The sequence below is a fragment of the Felis catus genome, chromosome D1 (assembly GCF_018350175.1).
Source record: "Felis catus isolate Fca126 chromosome D1, F.catus_Fca126_mat1.0, whole genome shotgun sequence".
Taxonomy (NCBI): Eukaryota; Metazoa; Chordata; class Mammalia; order Carnivora; family Felidae; genus Felis; species Felis catus.
Window position 1 is genome coordinate 39,579,683 of NC_058377.1, and position 16,721 is coordinate 39,596,403.

The window sequence follows — 16,721 nt, forward strand, 5'->3', positions numbered from 1 at the left end:
TTTACCTATAACTTCGCTGGGGTATCAGGGAATAAAATCCTGCTTAAAAAAATAAAATAAAATAAAATGCTCTCCCCCTTAACGTTTTAAAGGTCTGGCTCATTAAATGAGTTATAATTGTAAATCCTTAAAGTGCCTGGCACTCAGTAAATGCTAAATGTTGACTGTTTGATTCTACTACTTTAAAAAAAAAAAAAACCTACAATTTTCTCAAGTGTGCAGAATAAAGAAGACTTTCCAGCCCAACCAGAACATGTGCGCCTCCTGCAGGCAAGGGGCAGGAGGCAGCCGGCTCCTAGGGCAAGGGGGGTCAGGCTCCAGACGGACAGACCAGGGTCAGGTCCCAGCTCTCCCACTGGTAGCTATGGGAGAATGTTTTTATCTGGGGAAAAGGCGGGGGGGGGGGGGGGGGCAGTAAATAAATGCAGTTAGTTGTAATGACATTCTGAGGGTTAAATGAGATAATGTATTAGGGGAGCTCAATGTGGTATCGGGAATATTAGCTATAAATATGATCACCATTGTTGATGACAAGAACCAGAGAAGACTGTGCAACAGGCAATGCACTGCCTACTCATTGCCCATTTTTCTCACCCCGGTTCTCCAAGCTCAGCAGCCCCATAATCCTCTGTGCTTCTCCACTGAGGAGCAGGTCAAAGCAAGCAAGTATGTAGCGCCTTAACCTGTTACCCTACCTACATCTCTGCCTTCCAGACCACGAGACGGCGGCATTGCTCGCAAAAAGGGAAAGCCTCCTGATGTGAGGACAGGTGCGGAGGCAGGCAGGTGGGGGTGAGATTTGCGGGGGCGGGCCTTCCAGGCTCCCACAGCCTGTCTGTAGGTGGATGACCGCCCCCCCATCTAGTACAGTGCGAACCGTAAGCCCAGAGGGGCAGGAGAAGGGCTGAGACGTCACCCCCCAAAGCCTGACGAGAAATGAGCCGGGGGCTGAGTTACCTTTGTCCTGTGTTCTCATTAACACCTGGAACGGGGCCGGGACCGTCTCTCATGTCCTGATCACACACGCTCTTTGCGGCTTTAATGGAGCGGTTGTATACTTTGTCGAGTTCTTCCATGATAAACTTCAAATCTGAGCAAAGATGAGGAGCTGCTGCAAAACGCCAGAACAGGGAGGGCAGGTACAGGAGGATGGCGACCAGGAGCAGGATGTAGGGGAAAAACTGGAAAACAAGAGAGCAAATCATGGGTTCAACAGGTGCCCCACTTAAGTAAACAAAGTGTACCAGTGCTGCTCTCACTCTTCTCACTTTGAGACAATGTGCACCCGCATGTCAATTTCGGAAATAGGACTCATTACCTCGTAACCATTTTTGGCTGAATTCACCTGCCCAGCTACTTAACAGCGGTAACTACCTTTTTTTCCCCCTCCAAAAGACTTCAATTTGAAATAACTGGCAACTACACAGTGACGCGTGGTGCCTCCGCCCTAATCACGGAAGGGAACAAAAAAATAAAATTACTCCCACGTCCTTTAGAGTAATCCCTCAGTAAAATCCCAATTAAGGAACGGATAAATGTCACAGTGGTCTCTGGTGGTTTTTGGGTTGTTTTTCATTGCCATGGTGTTAGGAGGTCACTAATCTTAGAGCTCTTTTCTTTCTCCTCTCTCTAGAATTTGGGAGAATGACCCAGGAATGCAGACCTTATCCAATACGAATTAGAAAAATTGTGGCTTCAGTGATCCAATAGTCACCCCTATTAAACAGCTGGAATATTGGGGCGCCTGGGTGGCGCAGTCGGTTAAGTGTCCGACTTCAGCCAGGTCACGATCTCACGGTCCGTGAGTTCAAGCCCCGCGTCAGGCTCTGGGCTGATGGCTCAGAGCCTGGAGCCTGCTTCCGATTCTGTGTCTCCCTCTCTCTCTGCCCCTCCCCCGTTCATGCTCTGTCTCTCTCTGTCCCAAAAATAAATAACCAAAAAAAAAAAAAAAAACAGCTGGAATAAGCCGTTAAAATTCACAGAATGCAGAATAGGCCTTCCATGCTGGACGCTCCTGAGGACCACCCAACACCCTCATTTTACAGTGGAGTAATCTCAAGTCCAGACAAGCCAACCACGACGGGCAACAGACATGCGGAGAGCATCTGGATGTGGATGTACGTGCAAAACAAACACAGAGGGGTTCAGGAGTCAGAGAAAGCAAAGAGCACCCGGTCACCAGGTCCATCCAGCCTTAGGAAAGGCTTAGCCCTGAGAGAAGATAAAGGAACACCATGTACCGCAGTTAGCACGGACCTGAGATTTAGTCCAGCTTAAGCGTTCTTGGGTACTGAGGTCACTGAGCCTCTCACTCTCGGAATGAAATGGTTGTGTGATACAGGTATTATGAAGACTAAATTAGACAGATTATGAAAAGTGTTTAGCGTAGTGCCTGGCATGTAAAATGCACGACAGCACACCAGCTAAAACCAACAGAAGGGCCACCTGGTGGGCACGTGATCTTTAGTCCTCGCATGGACCCTGATAAGGCCTTTATCGATGGCTTTACTCTCAAAGGGGAAGACGAAGCCCAGAACAGCTCCTAGCCACAGAGGACAAAGTGAACCCACGGCCATGCCTTTCCCACTGGAATATGCTACAAATTATTTTATTTCTCTGGAAAATTTCTCCCGATCTTTGGCTTGGTCTCCAATTGCCTCAGAGTTGTGACAGTGATGGCCTTGAGATGACACAGAAGTCCCACCCCACAGATCTCTAGGGGCAGGCAGCTGGCCCAACAGCGTGACTCTCACTGTAAAACCAGATGTACGGAGCGTTCTCAAGTAACGCTCATCTGGTTTTCCCGCTGTTACAACTTTACATTTCCGTGGTATACTTGTCAACACTAAGAAACCATCATTGACCAAATTTCAGACTTTCACTTGGATTTCTCCAGTGTTCCCATTATTGTCTTCTTTCTGTTCAGAGATCCAGTTCGGGGTCTATCCGTGACATTGAGGTGTCATGCCTCCCTCGTCTCCTTGATTCTGTGACAATTTCTCAGGTCTTTCCTGGTTTTTCATGTTTTCCATGCTTTTCATTTAAAACTAACACATAGGGGCGCCTGGGTGGCGCAGTCGGTTAAGCGTCCGACTTCAGCCGGGTCACGATCTCGCGGTCCGTGAGTTCGAGCCCCGCGTCAGGCTCTGGGCTGATGGCTCAGAGCCTGGAGCCTGTTTCCGGTTCTGTGTCTCCGTCTCTCTCTGCCCCTCCCCCGTTCATGCTCTGTCTCTCTCTGTCCCAAAAATAAATAAACGTTGAAAAAAAATTAAAAAAATAATAAAATAAAATAAAACTAACACATAAAGTAGCACCTAAAAGTTCACAGAAGAAATGGGTGATACGGATATAGTTATCAGAATATTAAACAAATTTGTGTGTGCTTATTAACACATTAAGTAGGAACTAACCTGTGCTGTACCACCAACTCTGAAGTGGTGAAGAGATCTGTGACAGAATCACAGAGTCCACAAATACCATGATGGATCATTGCTTCCATGGTACCTGTTTTCTGAGGTTAAGTTTTAGTCAAGAGATGCATAAAAAATAAAGCTGTGACGTGTCTTCCCACCCTCGTTCCCAGATTCCCTGCCACCACTTGGAGCCCACGCTCGGAATTCCCACCCCACAGGAAAGACGGCAATGGCACAACGCCTCTGAAACTCTGCAAAGCCCCTTCACCAGTACAGGCACTTCAGTCCGTACTGGGCATGGGATGGGGTTTCTCAAAATGATTCACCCATGTGCAAAGGGCCGACAACCGTGACAGGCTGCGATTCCATGAATTTCGGCTACATAATTCGTAGCTGGCTGCGGTGAGAAGCTCTGTTCCTTCAATCCTTGCCTACTCCAAAGGGGGGTAAAAATGGGATAAAAATGTAACCGTGTGATATAGAGTCAGTGCTGCTCCCAAGACCAAGAGAACCTGGCATTTTCTTTGGAAACTACAGAGGGAACATGATCTCTAATTTGGGGCTGTGGAGTAGTTTTATAAGTCACTTTTGTTTCTAGGCAATTTGAATTAATAGAATTTTACCACAAACTGTTCTTCTGAGTTAAAAAGTGCCTGTTTACAATCTGTGGCAATTTTCCCAACACGCCTAGGTGGTACAAGAATTAGTACCAATGAACAGATCAACATAGCTCACTGTAATTGGAAAAAATGAATGTTTAAGGGTATTTACATATAGGGTGTTTGCTTTCTCTTCCAATATCCCTGTACCTTGATCACCTCTGTAAGGAACATAGTTGAATGGCCCACTCCTTGTTTTTCTCCACAGTGAAACCTCTTTTTCGTTTTCATCAAAAAGGAAAATGTGACTCTGTAACAAGGTGGTATTAAAATCGATTCAACAGAAACAGGAATCCAAAACAGCATTAAATTACAGTCTTTAAAATCCTTTTGTCCACATAAGGAACGTGGAAAAACTGCCAAGCTTTACGAGTGCATCTGCTGGGTGGGAATGGCTTTGTCCATAAGCTTTGTCTGCTCCCAGTGAGGTCCGAGACACGGAGCATCTCTCAAGGCCACGAGGGTCCGTTAATGTGGTTCATGTTAACACCGAGCCCTTCCAGTGACAGTGAAGCTTCTCAAAACCACCAAAAGGAAGCACAATGCCCAGTCTGTGTGCCTTAAAAGTTTGCGTTGTTTCTGGAAGGGGTTGTAGTTAGAACAACAGAAGCTCCAGATGGAAGGAAGTGTGGAGAGGCTCTGGTACAGCCTCCTTCCACATTCAAGTCACCCCGACCTCCTCTAAGGCAAAGAAGCATCCAGTTAGGACTGACCATCTCCTCCCCTGAAATGTATGTGATCGCTTCTTACGGGATTAAATGCAGATGGGTAATTTCTTTCAAAAGCATCTGCGCTGGGGGCACCCGGCTGGCTCAGTCAGTGGAGCACATGACTCTTGATCTCGGGTGTGAGTTCGAGCCCCACATTGGGTGTAGAGATTACTTAAAGAAATAAAATCTTTAAAAACAAAAGGCAAACCACCTCCCGCTCCGGAAAACCACATCTGGGCTGGAAGCTTGGCCCCTACAGACAAAATGCACAGAGTCTGCTCCAGGACCACATAGGCCAGATGGGAATACAAGCTAACGATTAAACAAAACATAAAAGTGAAGGCCACTAAATACACAGGTACTAAGTAGCGAGCAACTTGAAATGTCCTTGGGGAGCTCAGGGAAGGCTTCATGAAAGAGGTGACATCTGAGCTACGTCTTCAAGTACTGTGAGGCAATAACAACAACAACAACAACCCCCAAAATAATTCCATAAGTATATTAACACCCAGCTCAGATTTCACCTTCTTGTGGCCCTTCAGACACACTCCTTCTTCTGCATGGAATTCTCTTTTTCTGCCAAGTGAATTCCTACCCGTCGAGGGCACCAAAGCAAATGAGTGAGCCCATGGTGAGGACACAGTAAGAGCTGAGGCTGGAAGAATGTACTAGGGTTGAATGGGGTCCCTCCCTGCCAAACTCATGTCCACTTGGAACTCAGAATGTGACCTTGTTTGGAAATAGAGACTTTGCGGATCTAATTAGTTAAAATGAGGCTGTACTATATCAGAGTGGGACCTAATCCAGTAACCGATGTCCCTCTAAGAAGACCATTTTAAGACACAGAGACACACAGGGGAGACTGGAGTGACGCATCTACAAGCCAAGGAACGCCACAGATGGCTGGCCACCACCAGCCACTAGAAGAGAGGCACACAACTCTCCCTCTGAGCCCCCAAGAAGGACCCCACCGTGCTGACACCTTCATTTCCAACTCCTGGTCTCCAGAAATATGAGAGAATGAAGTTCCGTTGTTCCAAGCTACTGAGTTTGTGGTAATTTGTTACAGTGGTCCTAGGAGACTCATATGCAGGCTAAGCAGGAACTAAATTACGAGGCCCTCACCTTCCCACATCATACACAATGGGAAGCCACTGGTGGGGGGCATGAGGAAAATTTATTTTGGAAAGATTGCTTCAGCCGTGGAGAAGGGAACACACTGGAGGGGAGAGAGACAAGGCAGTTGGTTGCTGCGACGGAGAGGCGGGAAGTGATATGCACTGAACTGAGGCAGCAGCCGTGGGGAGAGGGGAAGACATTTAAACGCTATCAAAAGCAAGAGACGGACATTTCAGTGCCTACCTGGAAGTGAGGGATGCAAGAGGGAAGAACAGAGGCTAATTCTACATTTCTAGCTTATGCAAGGGTGTGGGTGATAGTACCATTAGTTGCAATAAAGAAACAAGAAGGAACAGATTCCAAGCAGAGGGGAGTGAGGTGGGAGGCAGACCCAAGAAGATGAGAAATTACGAACATAAGCTACTCACACCCCAGAACTCTAATCCTAGTGGAGAGTAAGTAACTGGAAATAAAAGAAAAAACTCCAGCCAACCTTACAATTGAGGATTTTGTAGCATATGGATGGTTGAAGCCAAGAGTGACCGAGATCATCCAAGGAGAATGTGTAGAAGGAGACAAGAGAATAAGAGAGGGACATGGGATCCTAACATTAGGGTCGGGCAAAAAGAGAACCCTGGAAGACATGGGAAGAAATGGTCAGAAAGTAGGAAGCAGGTAAACCAAGAACAAATTGCACTGGGGAAGTGATGTAAAAAGAGACACAAAAGATGTCTGCTCTTGTTTGCATGTTTTTCAGATATTCAGTTTATTATTTTGAGAAAGAGAGAATGTGAGAGAGAGAGAGAGAGAGAGAGAGAGCGCGCGCACAAGGGGAGGGGCAGAGAGAGAGGAAGAGAGACAATCCTGTGCTGTTAGCACAGAGCCCAGCGCAGGGCTAGATCCCATGAACCATGTGATCATGACTGAAGCTGAAATCAAGAGTCAGAGGCTTAACCGACTGAGCCACCCAGGCGCCCCAGAGAGAAACCCATGTTAAAGATAATCCCAAATGTAGGAAGTCACAAGTGAAGGTCTACCCAGAAGGCCAATGCAATGCGTTCCATGAGCAGCTTACAGAGGACAGAGAAGGAGGTGGTACGCCATTCTATTCTGCGCTCTTGGGAAGACACCCAAGGCAGTGGGCTTCATGATTCATGACATTCTAGGAAGGGCCTAGAAGGGCCACAGGAGAGACCTAGGGAAGACAGGATGGTGAGCAAAGCACTTAGGCGTGGAAGTAGAAAGAGACTCCTGACAACAGAATTAATACCAAGTCACAAGGAAGCAAGGAAAAACCTTCCTAAAGATCTGTATGAACATGGAATGAACTGTCCTGTGAGGCAGGGAGTTCCCTTTCAATGAATCATCTGGGAGGGCTTTAGAATTTTAGATTAGGGGCGGGCAAAGGGCCAGACAGTAAATGTTTGTGAGCTATATGACCTCTGTTGCATACGTGAAACCAGACATAGGTAATGTGTAAAGGAATGGGCGTGGCTGTGTTCCAATAAAACTATTTGCAGAAACAGGTGATCGATGGGCTGGATTTGGCTGGAGCGTTTAGGCCATTGTTTGTCAATCCCTTGCTCCTGATCCTTGCTTCTCAAAGAATGGTCCACAGACCAGCAACGTCAGTATCACCTGAGAATTTGTTAGAAAGGAAAAATGCAGGCCCTGTCAGATCTACTGAACCTGAGTCAACATTTCAACAAGTTCTGCAGGTGATTTTCATACACACAGAATTGGGAAACACTGGTCTAGATGAGGGGTACCCACACGGGAGCCCAAGTTGGGCCAGCAGTATCTGAATCTCCTGGGAAGCTGATGAAAACCATATTCCTGGCCCTCAGGATCCTAAATTTTCACACACCCCCTACCCCCCCACCCCAGATAACGCTAAGACTTGGAAACCTCTGGTCTGGGAGCCTCAGAGGACCCTTCTAAACTAAGTTTCTGTGAATCCACTTAAAGGAAATAAAGATTTGTCCATTCTATTAATTTTATTTTCCTGTTCTGTTGCTTTTTTTTTTTCAGTCAAAACCCTGCTTTCCTGTTTCTGAAAAAATCTTGCCTAACGGTTTGCCTACATTATGAACTTGAACAAAGACAAAAGAGCACTGAAAGAAAGAGAGAAAGAAAAAAAAAGAAAGAAAGCATAAAGAAAGAAAAAGAAAAGGCCGGTTATCAAACAGTCCTGGAGGTCCTACAGCACCACCTGCTGGTCCCCCCTGAAAGCACACTCATTTCCACGAATCTATTTCCTCAGAGGTACTGGAGGCCACGGGAAAGAAATGGAGTAGGAGAGAGTAGGGGGAGGAAGAGGAAAGGAGACATGGAATAAACAGCTCGGGAGAAAGAAAGTACCAGGACCACACACTACACTGATGTACACTTAAAGATTACACTGACTCATTTCTTTGGGGGGAATTTGGGTCTCCTGGTTTGAAGTCTGGCATCAGAACTGAATTGAGAAGTGTTCACATAAACCCGGTGCCTCTAAGCCTCTCGCCCTGGACTCAGAATGCTCCTGGAGAATGAACTCCGGTTCTGAACAGCACATAGAAACCGCCTCACTCTCCTCCTCCCTTCCACACATGTGATTTGAGCACCCATTATGGGCTATGCTGTCCCAGAGTGCACTGATGAGGGACACGGCCATGGTCTCTACGTGCATGGAACCTGCAGTCTTAGAAATAAAGGATCAGGGGCACCTGGGTGGATCAGTCAAGTGACTCACTCTTGGTTTTGGCTCTGGTCCTGATCGCACAGTTCATGGGTTCGAGTCCCACATCAGGCTCTGTGCTCACAGCGCGGAACCCACTTTGCATCCTCTGTCTCCCTCTCTCCACCCACCTCCCCCTGTTCTGTAATAAATAAATGTTAAAAATAATTTTAAATAAAAAGAAATGAAGAATCAATTAAGTAGACTTCAGGCAAGTAATTGCCGCGTCCCATGGTGACTGCAGGAAAAACACAGACTGCTTGGGAGTGCACAGTATTGACCAGGGTGTGTGTGGTGCAGCCGATGTTTTGTTGGTTAACACCCCATTTTTAGGATCTGACTGCTTTTAGGCAGGGTGTGCGGTCTACTGTCCACACAGTGGCCTCATGGTCTTATTCCTGGAGACTTCGCATTGACCCGCCTGGCCCTGAAAGCAAGAAGCCTCCATCTAGAGATCCAGAGGAAACTTCCCGGTGGAAGCTGAGAGCAGAATCATACAATAGGAGGTGGCCAGATTAGAGGGGAGGAGGGGTCAACGGAAGATGCGTGTGAAACAGCCAGGACAGGTGAGAGCTACAGGAAGTCAGGGTCCCGGGGGCCCAGGGATGGTGGGGATGGGCCCAGAAGTGAGGCTGGGATGGTTCACAGGGCCCAGTGGCAGAGAGAAGCTTGGAAGCCAGAGTAGTTTGTCTTTTGAAAGAAATATAGACATTTTGTAGGGACTCGGGGGGGGGGAGGTTGTTTGGGGAAATGACAGAGTCAGAAAGGCAGGACCTCAGAGGGCAGGAGGTGGGGGCAGGGAGTGGGGTCCCCTCTTTAGTTCCAGGTAATGAGTGAGGCGGCCACGGGATGAGGTGGACATATGGAGAGGGGGTCAGAGTCCTTGGAGATTAGACAGTGGATGGGATATTGGATGCACCTTCAGGGAGGACAGAGTTCTCCTGGGACAGGAATGTCTATGAGCCACTACCACAGTCGTGAACGAATGGGGGTGACAGAGGATGACAGCAATGGGGGGGGGGTGGGGAATGACGTAGCCAGGTGTCAAGAATAGCTCAGGAGGGATTTTACATGAAGGAAGCGCAGCAGGGGTAAGGAATAAAGACATGGGGAGAAGACACACACCTTCGTGCCCACCTGGAACCAAAGACCTCCTTGGTTCCACCAGCGGGTGGGCCCCCTACCGGACAGCCCTTCTGCCAGAAACTCCCTTTCTGTGTCGAGCCAAAGTTCAGCCACTGGTAGCTACCCCCAGGTTAGAGTGCACACTCTGAAGCCACACAAATTAAACCTTCACCTTCTCACATGTGAGAAACACCTGAAGTCTGAAGGCGGACCTGTGCTTTGCCACCACCTGGCCATGGGGCCTTGCACACGGCATCGACTGCTCTGGCCCGTCAGGAGATGGGGACCCTGGCTCACAGGGTGCCTGCCGGCTTAGCAATCAGGAGTCGGCTAAATGTGGAGAAGCCGAGAGAAAGCCACCAGGAAAGAGGTTCTAAACTTGAGAAAGAATCTGGCAACTCCACATCTGGGTATATACTCACAGGAGCTGCAAGCAGGGACTCAGACAGGTGTCTGTACCCCATGTTCAGGGCAGCATTCATCGCAATTGCCACAAGGTGCAAGAAAGGTAAGCACCCACGGCTGGATGTGTGGACACACACAGCACGGCGCATACACACTCACACACACACACACACACACACACAATGGAATATTATGCAGCCTTAAAAAGGCAGGGAGTTCTGATCATGCTACCATATGAGTGAATTTGGAGGCATGCTGACTGAAACCATCCAGATGTAAAAGCGCACAGACTGTGTGACCGTGGCTATCTGAGGTGCCTGGAAGAGGAGATAAGACTCAGAAGGTAGAATGGTGGTTGCCAGGAGCTGGCGGAAGGGAAAAGCAGGGAGTCGGTGTCGAAGGGGCACAGGGTTCCGGTTTGGGAAGCTGAGAAAGTTCAGATGGATCTTGGCAATGGTTGCACAACATGGCGAACGTACTCTGTGCTGCCCAACTGCACACCTAACAGGGGTTAGGAAGGTACATTTTCCGTGGTGTGCATTTGACCACAATTAAAAGAAAAAAGCCGAAGATGAAATCAATGTGAAAATAAAGCAGCTGCGATCACAGAATCTGGCTTGGCTAACAAAGCCCCATGGACATTCAAATCTGATATAGCTTTTATTTCCCCTCCAATGAGGCCGGAGTCCCGATTTCTCTAACCACCTGCACCAGCTCCCTAGGGCTGCCCTAACCGCGTCCCACGGGCTGGATGGTTTAGACAACAACGTTGTCTCTCAGAGTCCGGGTAGCCGGACGTCTGAAATCAAAGTATTGGCAGGTCTTGCTCCCGCCAGAGCCTCTGGGGGATGACCCGTGCCCGTCTCTTGCAGAAAGTGGAATCAGGGTTCTTGGCTCACGGCACCATAGCTCTGCGCTAGGCCTCTGCGTCACACGCCATCTTGTCCCCGGTGTCTCGCATCTCTCCCCTTTGTGTGTGTCTGCGCCCAAATGTCCCCCAATCAGGAAGACACCAGCCATACTGGACGAGGGGCCCACCTTACTCTGGCAGGGCCTCACCTCGACTGATTCCACCTGCAACAAGCCTATTTCCACCAAAGGGCCCATTCGAGGGGACAGGCGTTAGGACATCAACAGACCTTTTAGGGGATACAATTCAGGTCACACCCCCCCCCCCCAAATGAAGACTTCATCTCCATCCCCCGGCAGCACCTGACACGGTACTATGTTGACACAGGCCTTCCTCACAGGACCTCCTGGCTTTCCCTCGTGCAGTGCACAGCCTTCACGTTTTCCCCACCAGCCGCGGCTCGGACTCCTCGGCCAACTCCTCCTCCTCCCCCTCAGACACTGCCCTGTCTGCACGCACGCCCTGGGAAACCCCAGCGTTGACTACCACCTCCCTCTGACACACTGTCGCGGGCGCCTCCACACCCCTCTCGCCTTGGACCTCGGGACACCACGGCCCACGGCCCACCTAACATCGTGCCGCTCACCGAGCAGCTCTGACTGCGTGTGTGCAGAACCGTTTGGCTTTCCTCCAAAACCTTCTCCCTCCCCAGACTTCTTCAAAGGGGCGAATGGCCTCACCTTCTTCACCCACTGCCTAAATCCTTGGGCGTGCCGCGTCCATGACTCTGACCTTTCCCTTGTCCTCTGTGTCCCACTGGCACATCTTCCAAGATGCCCAGAATCTTTGTACTTCCCACCACCCCCACTGCTATCCCCTGAGCCCGCGGGACAGCAAAACGCTCCCACGAGCCCAATGCGGCCACAGATGCATCTGCATCTCCGCAGAGTGACTGCCAGACCTGCCTTGACGAGAAAATGGACCGTGTGGCCCTTCACAGAAAAGCTCGCTGACCCCTGGTCTAAACACGGATGTCACCTGTGACTGTCCTTCACTGTGGTCCTCCAGCCAACAACAAAACACCTGTGTTGCTTTTAGATTGTTCTTTCCCTTTCTCATGCCAACAGCTCCCCTTCTTTTCTGTCTCCTGATCAAAAGCCTCAGTCTGCCTGCCAGGCGGCTCCCTCCCTGCCTCCCTCCCTCCTTTCCCTCCCGCACTCCATCTCTGAGGATTGTCTCCTGGAAACACCATATTCCCCGATCAAGGAACTGCAGTGGCTCTCACTGCTTCCAGCACTTAGCCTACACACACCTGTTAAGTTTTCAAAGGTCCCGTATAACCTGGGCTTACCCTGTAGAGTCAGTCGAGGCCCCGCTGCCCCCCAACAGGACAAGCCGGCGCCCTCCCCTCTGCCAGAAGGTGCCACAGGCCCTCCCCAGCCAGTGCACCGTTGGTGCAGCCAGCCCACTTTCTTACTGCCGTTGGTATCTGAATGTGTGCCAAACTCTCTCATATTACACAATCTCCCAGAGGCTCCCAAACCTTCCCTCTAGCTACCACCCAGCTTACTGCTCTCTCCTCCTTTTCCCAGAGAGAGAGATTTTCTGGGGGAAAAAAATCTGAAGGAATTATCTACCACCATCACCTGCACCTCCTCACCTCACCGTTCACCCACTGCTTCACTAAAATCACCTCTGCCGGGGGCACTAATGATTTCACCCACGCCAGTAAGCCTGTTTCACTCCTACTGCACTGCCCCCTCTGCAAGGACACTGAACAGAGTTCACTGCTCTGTCCAAGAACACTCTCCCCCAGGCTTCCGTGATAACCACACTCTTCTTTTCCCATCGCGCTTCTGGACTACTCCTTCTCAGTGTCTTCCTTACATATCTGTCTTCCCCACCAAACAGGGAGCTTCCTGAGGAAGGGGCCGCGTCATGTGTGGCTCTCTGATGCCACACATACATTCTAGTATACGGTAGGCAGGACGTCAGTGAATGTCAGCTAAAATCAATTGTCATTTACTGTTTTCAGTTCAAGAATTTTCACTCTCTGGCTAAAAGGAACAAATCAGGAGACTAGAGATGCTGGCGAGGATGTGGAGAAACGGGAACCCTCTTGCACTGTTGGTGGGAATGCAAACTGGTGCAGCCGCTCTGGAAAACAGTGTGGAGCTTCCTCAAAAAGTTAAAAATAGATCTACCCTATGACCCAGCAATAGCACTGCTAGGAATTTACCCAAGGGATATAGGAGTGCTGATGCATAGGGGCACTTGTACCCAATGTTTATAGCAGCACTTTCAACAATAGCCAAATTATGGAAAGAGCCTAAATGTCCATCAACTGATGAATGGATAAAGAAGTTGTGGTTTATATATACAATGGAATACTACTTGGCAATGAGAAAGAACGAAATGTGGCCTTTTGTAGCAACGTGGGTAGAACTGGAGAGTGTTATGCTAAGTGAAATAAGTCAGTCAGAGAGAAGCAGATACTATATGTTTTCACTCTTATGTGGATCCTGAGAAACTTAACAGAAGTCCATGGGGAAGGGGCAGAAAAAAAAAAAAAAGGTTAGAGAGGGAGGGAGCCAAAGCATAAGAGACTCTTAAAACTGAGAACAAACTGAGGGTTAATGGGGGATGGGAGGGAGGGAAGAGGGGGTGATGGGTATTGAGGAGGGCACCTTTTGGGATGAGCACTGGGTGTTGTATGGAAACGAATTTGACAATAAATTTTCATATTAAAAAAAAGAATTTCCACTCTCTTGAAATTCTCCATATCATTAGTATTAATACTAATACTATAGTATTAGTGATTATTTAAATGGGGTATCTGCTCTTATGTGGATCCTGAGAAACTTAACAGAAGACCATGGAGGAGGGGAAGGAAAGAAAAAAGTTAGGGAGGGAGCCAAACCATAAGAGACTCTTAAAAACTGAGAATAAACTGAGGGTTGATGGGGCACGTAGTGGGGAGGGTGGGTGATGGACATTGAGGAGGGCACCTGTTGGGATGAGCACTGGGTGTTGTATGGAAACCAATTTGACAATAAATTTCATAATAAAAAAATTATGAATAAATAAATAGGGTATCTGATCAATTTATCAACTGGATATCCTGTGGGTCTGTTTCTAGTTCTGATTTTTCTCTTGGTTTTCCTGTGTATCAGCTGCTGAAACTACACGTGAAAAACCAGACAAGAGTTTGAGGCTCTGGATGAAGTTACCTACTTCTGGAAAAGATTTATTTTTTGCTGCTGGCTGGTGGGCAGACTCGAGATGCTGACAGTCCCTGTATCTCCTCATTCAGTCAGTACTGAAAGTGATTCAAACCAGGACGCTGGTCCCCATGAGGGCTGGTCTAATTTAGGATCACCCCTTACTCCCTAGCAACGGGCTCTCGAGCCTGGGGTGTGTTGACCAAGCTCCTTTCAACTTGGCTGTGTCAACTCTTAATTTTTGCCCCAAGCCCTGTGGATCTGGAAAAATCTCTCAGCCAAACTTCCATCCAAACAAGCTAGCCTACTACCACCAGAAAGCTCCTTAGTGTCTCACTAACACTGGACACCGGGGGCTTGGCTGCCCACACCACTCTACAGGGCTTCCCCTCCTACACGGCAAGGGCAGTGGATGGCCAGGGACCTGACTGTGGTCAGCAACTAGTCCTGAGTCCTCGGCTTGTCTCTCTAGGTAACCTTCACCTTATACTGCATCAAAATGCTTGTTTCTTCCTACTTTCAAAGTTTCACAGTCTCTAACATCCCTAGCATACACTGGACACGCCAGATGATACATTCTTCTTCTGTGGCTCTGTCAGTGCCCAGCCTGGCACACCCTCCCTTCCCCTAAGAGCATCACAACACAGAGACCCACGTTAAAACAGCACGGATTCTGACGTGCAGACAAGGCTGTTCAGCTTCTGGAACTGTGCCCATTCCTATCGAATATCTTTATTATTTGCTGGCCTGGCTACTAAGACCTACAGTGTTGACGAGGACCCAGCTAGTGCTAAGGCTAAAAGTCAAAGAGAAAAGCCCAACCCCAAAGAAGAAAGCAGCCATTGTAGGCATCACTCTGCCTGGTGGCACACAATAAATTAACATGAGGGGATGAGGCCTGAGTCATAGCAAAGGACTTAAATTGTTCTTTTTTTAAAAAAGGATGCGGCGTGTTCAGCAATAGGTGAAGGCCAGAGTCAAACTTTTCAGCCTTTGGCTTTTCAGAAACTAAAGCAGCACTCTTTCCTCAGTGGAGGAGAACACCAGAAGAAACACAAACATTCTTTTTGTTTTCATGATGGATGGCAGAACCAGTGGTTGAAAATGATGACGGACTGATACACAGTCCTACTTTCACATGCATGGAGAAGACCTACTCGAGCCGTGTCGTGACACAAAGAACGTTCTGCACAAACCCGCTGACTCCGGCGCCGGTTCCTCACCGCCCATACCCCATGTTACCCCCCCAACTCCAGCACTCCTTGCCCAGGGAGCTCCTGACGGGGCCTCTTCTCTGTAGGACACTGGAGTCTCCTATGTAGTATGTCTCCCCTTCCTTGCGGAATGTGGACCCGTCAAAACGCCAAGGAATCGATCCCAGCAGCTCTGTTGCAGCCAACACCCCCAGAAGGAGTCATCACTAGGCTTCCTGATGCTCCAGCAACCAAATGGTATGTTGGCCGCCACTTTCCCCAAGGGACCCTGGTAGCAGTGGAAAAGGTGCGGGCCAAGGTTAGGTTTGAGTCCAGGCTCTGCCTCTATCTAACATCGCTCACCCAGGCAATTCAAAAGGCACCGAGAGCCTACTCTGCATCAGACGCCACTGGGCAGTAAGGGTAGAGACATGACACAACAGGTGCCCGCCGTTATGGCGCGAAAATCCAAAAAGTGCCTCAGTTTCTGCATCTGCTAGTGAAGGTGCCGAACCAAGTAATCTCTGAGGTTTCTGAGTTCTTCTGACCAAATTTAAAGTGCTAGGCTTGTATGATCCGAGTGACAGGGCTGCTGGCTGGCCATGCGCATCTGTGTGACTGCGTGGCACAGCCTCTCCGGGCCTCGGTTCCGCCGTCTACAAGGCTATCGGGTGAGAAAACATCCCCAGTTACCTTATGCAGCCACAGTGGAAGGTGTCCGGAATCGCCCTGCAAGGAGTCCTTCTGCTGAACGGCAGCCCAACAGTAAGAATCCACGAAGGCAGCCTGACGCCAGGAGAAGGAACTTGGGGAGAAACAGCTTATCTGGGTACCTGAGAAGCAAAAAGAGACAGCGCTAAATAAATGGGTGAGCAGTATCTGGACCACCACCCACCCCCCACCCCCCAGCCTCAGGCTTCTCAGTGGTAGCAGTCACAGAGCAATGCGCCACAAGGTCAGAACCAAAACTAGACTCATATTAAAGCTGAGTATTTGAGAGATTTTTGGCCGACGCTGGTCCTGACGGCAGCTTGGGCTCAGCTGGAGAAAGCTCGTGAAAGTGAAACCACCATAAAAAGAAAAAGTGGGCAGGAAAAGAACCAGGGCTAAAAGAATAGCAAGGCTGGCTGAATTTGGGTGAGGTCTGAGTGAAGGGGAGGGGTTACAGGGGAGCGGGGAGGGTCTATCAGAAAACTGGGCAAAAGGGTGCCTGGGTGGCTCAGTTGACTGAGCGTCGGACTTCGGCTTAGGTCATGATCTCCCGGTTCTTGAGTTCGAGCCCGGTGTCGGGCTCACTGCTGACAGCA

At 49.0% G+C, this 16,721-nt stretch overlaps 1 protein-coding gene across 1 annotated transcript in view; it reads right to left on the minus strand.

Moving 5' to 3' along the window:
- The window catches only part of PANX1 (pannexin 1), a 47,480-nt gene that overhangs the window by 2,593 nt on the left and 28,166 nt on the right, over window positions 1-16,721 (minus strand). Inside the window, exons 2-3 of the mRNA XM_003992612.5 lie at window positions 16,108-16,247; window positions 958-1,181 (exon numbers count right to left, since the gene is read on the minus strand). Coding sequence (XP_003992661.1) covers window positions 958-1,181; window positions 16,108-16,247 — 364 coding nt within the window. The remainder of the gene's footprint in view (window positions 1-957; window positions 1,182-16,107; window positions 16,248-16,721) is intronic.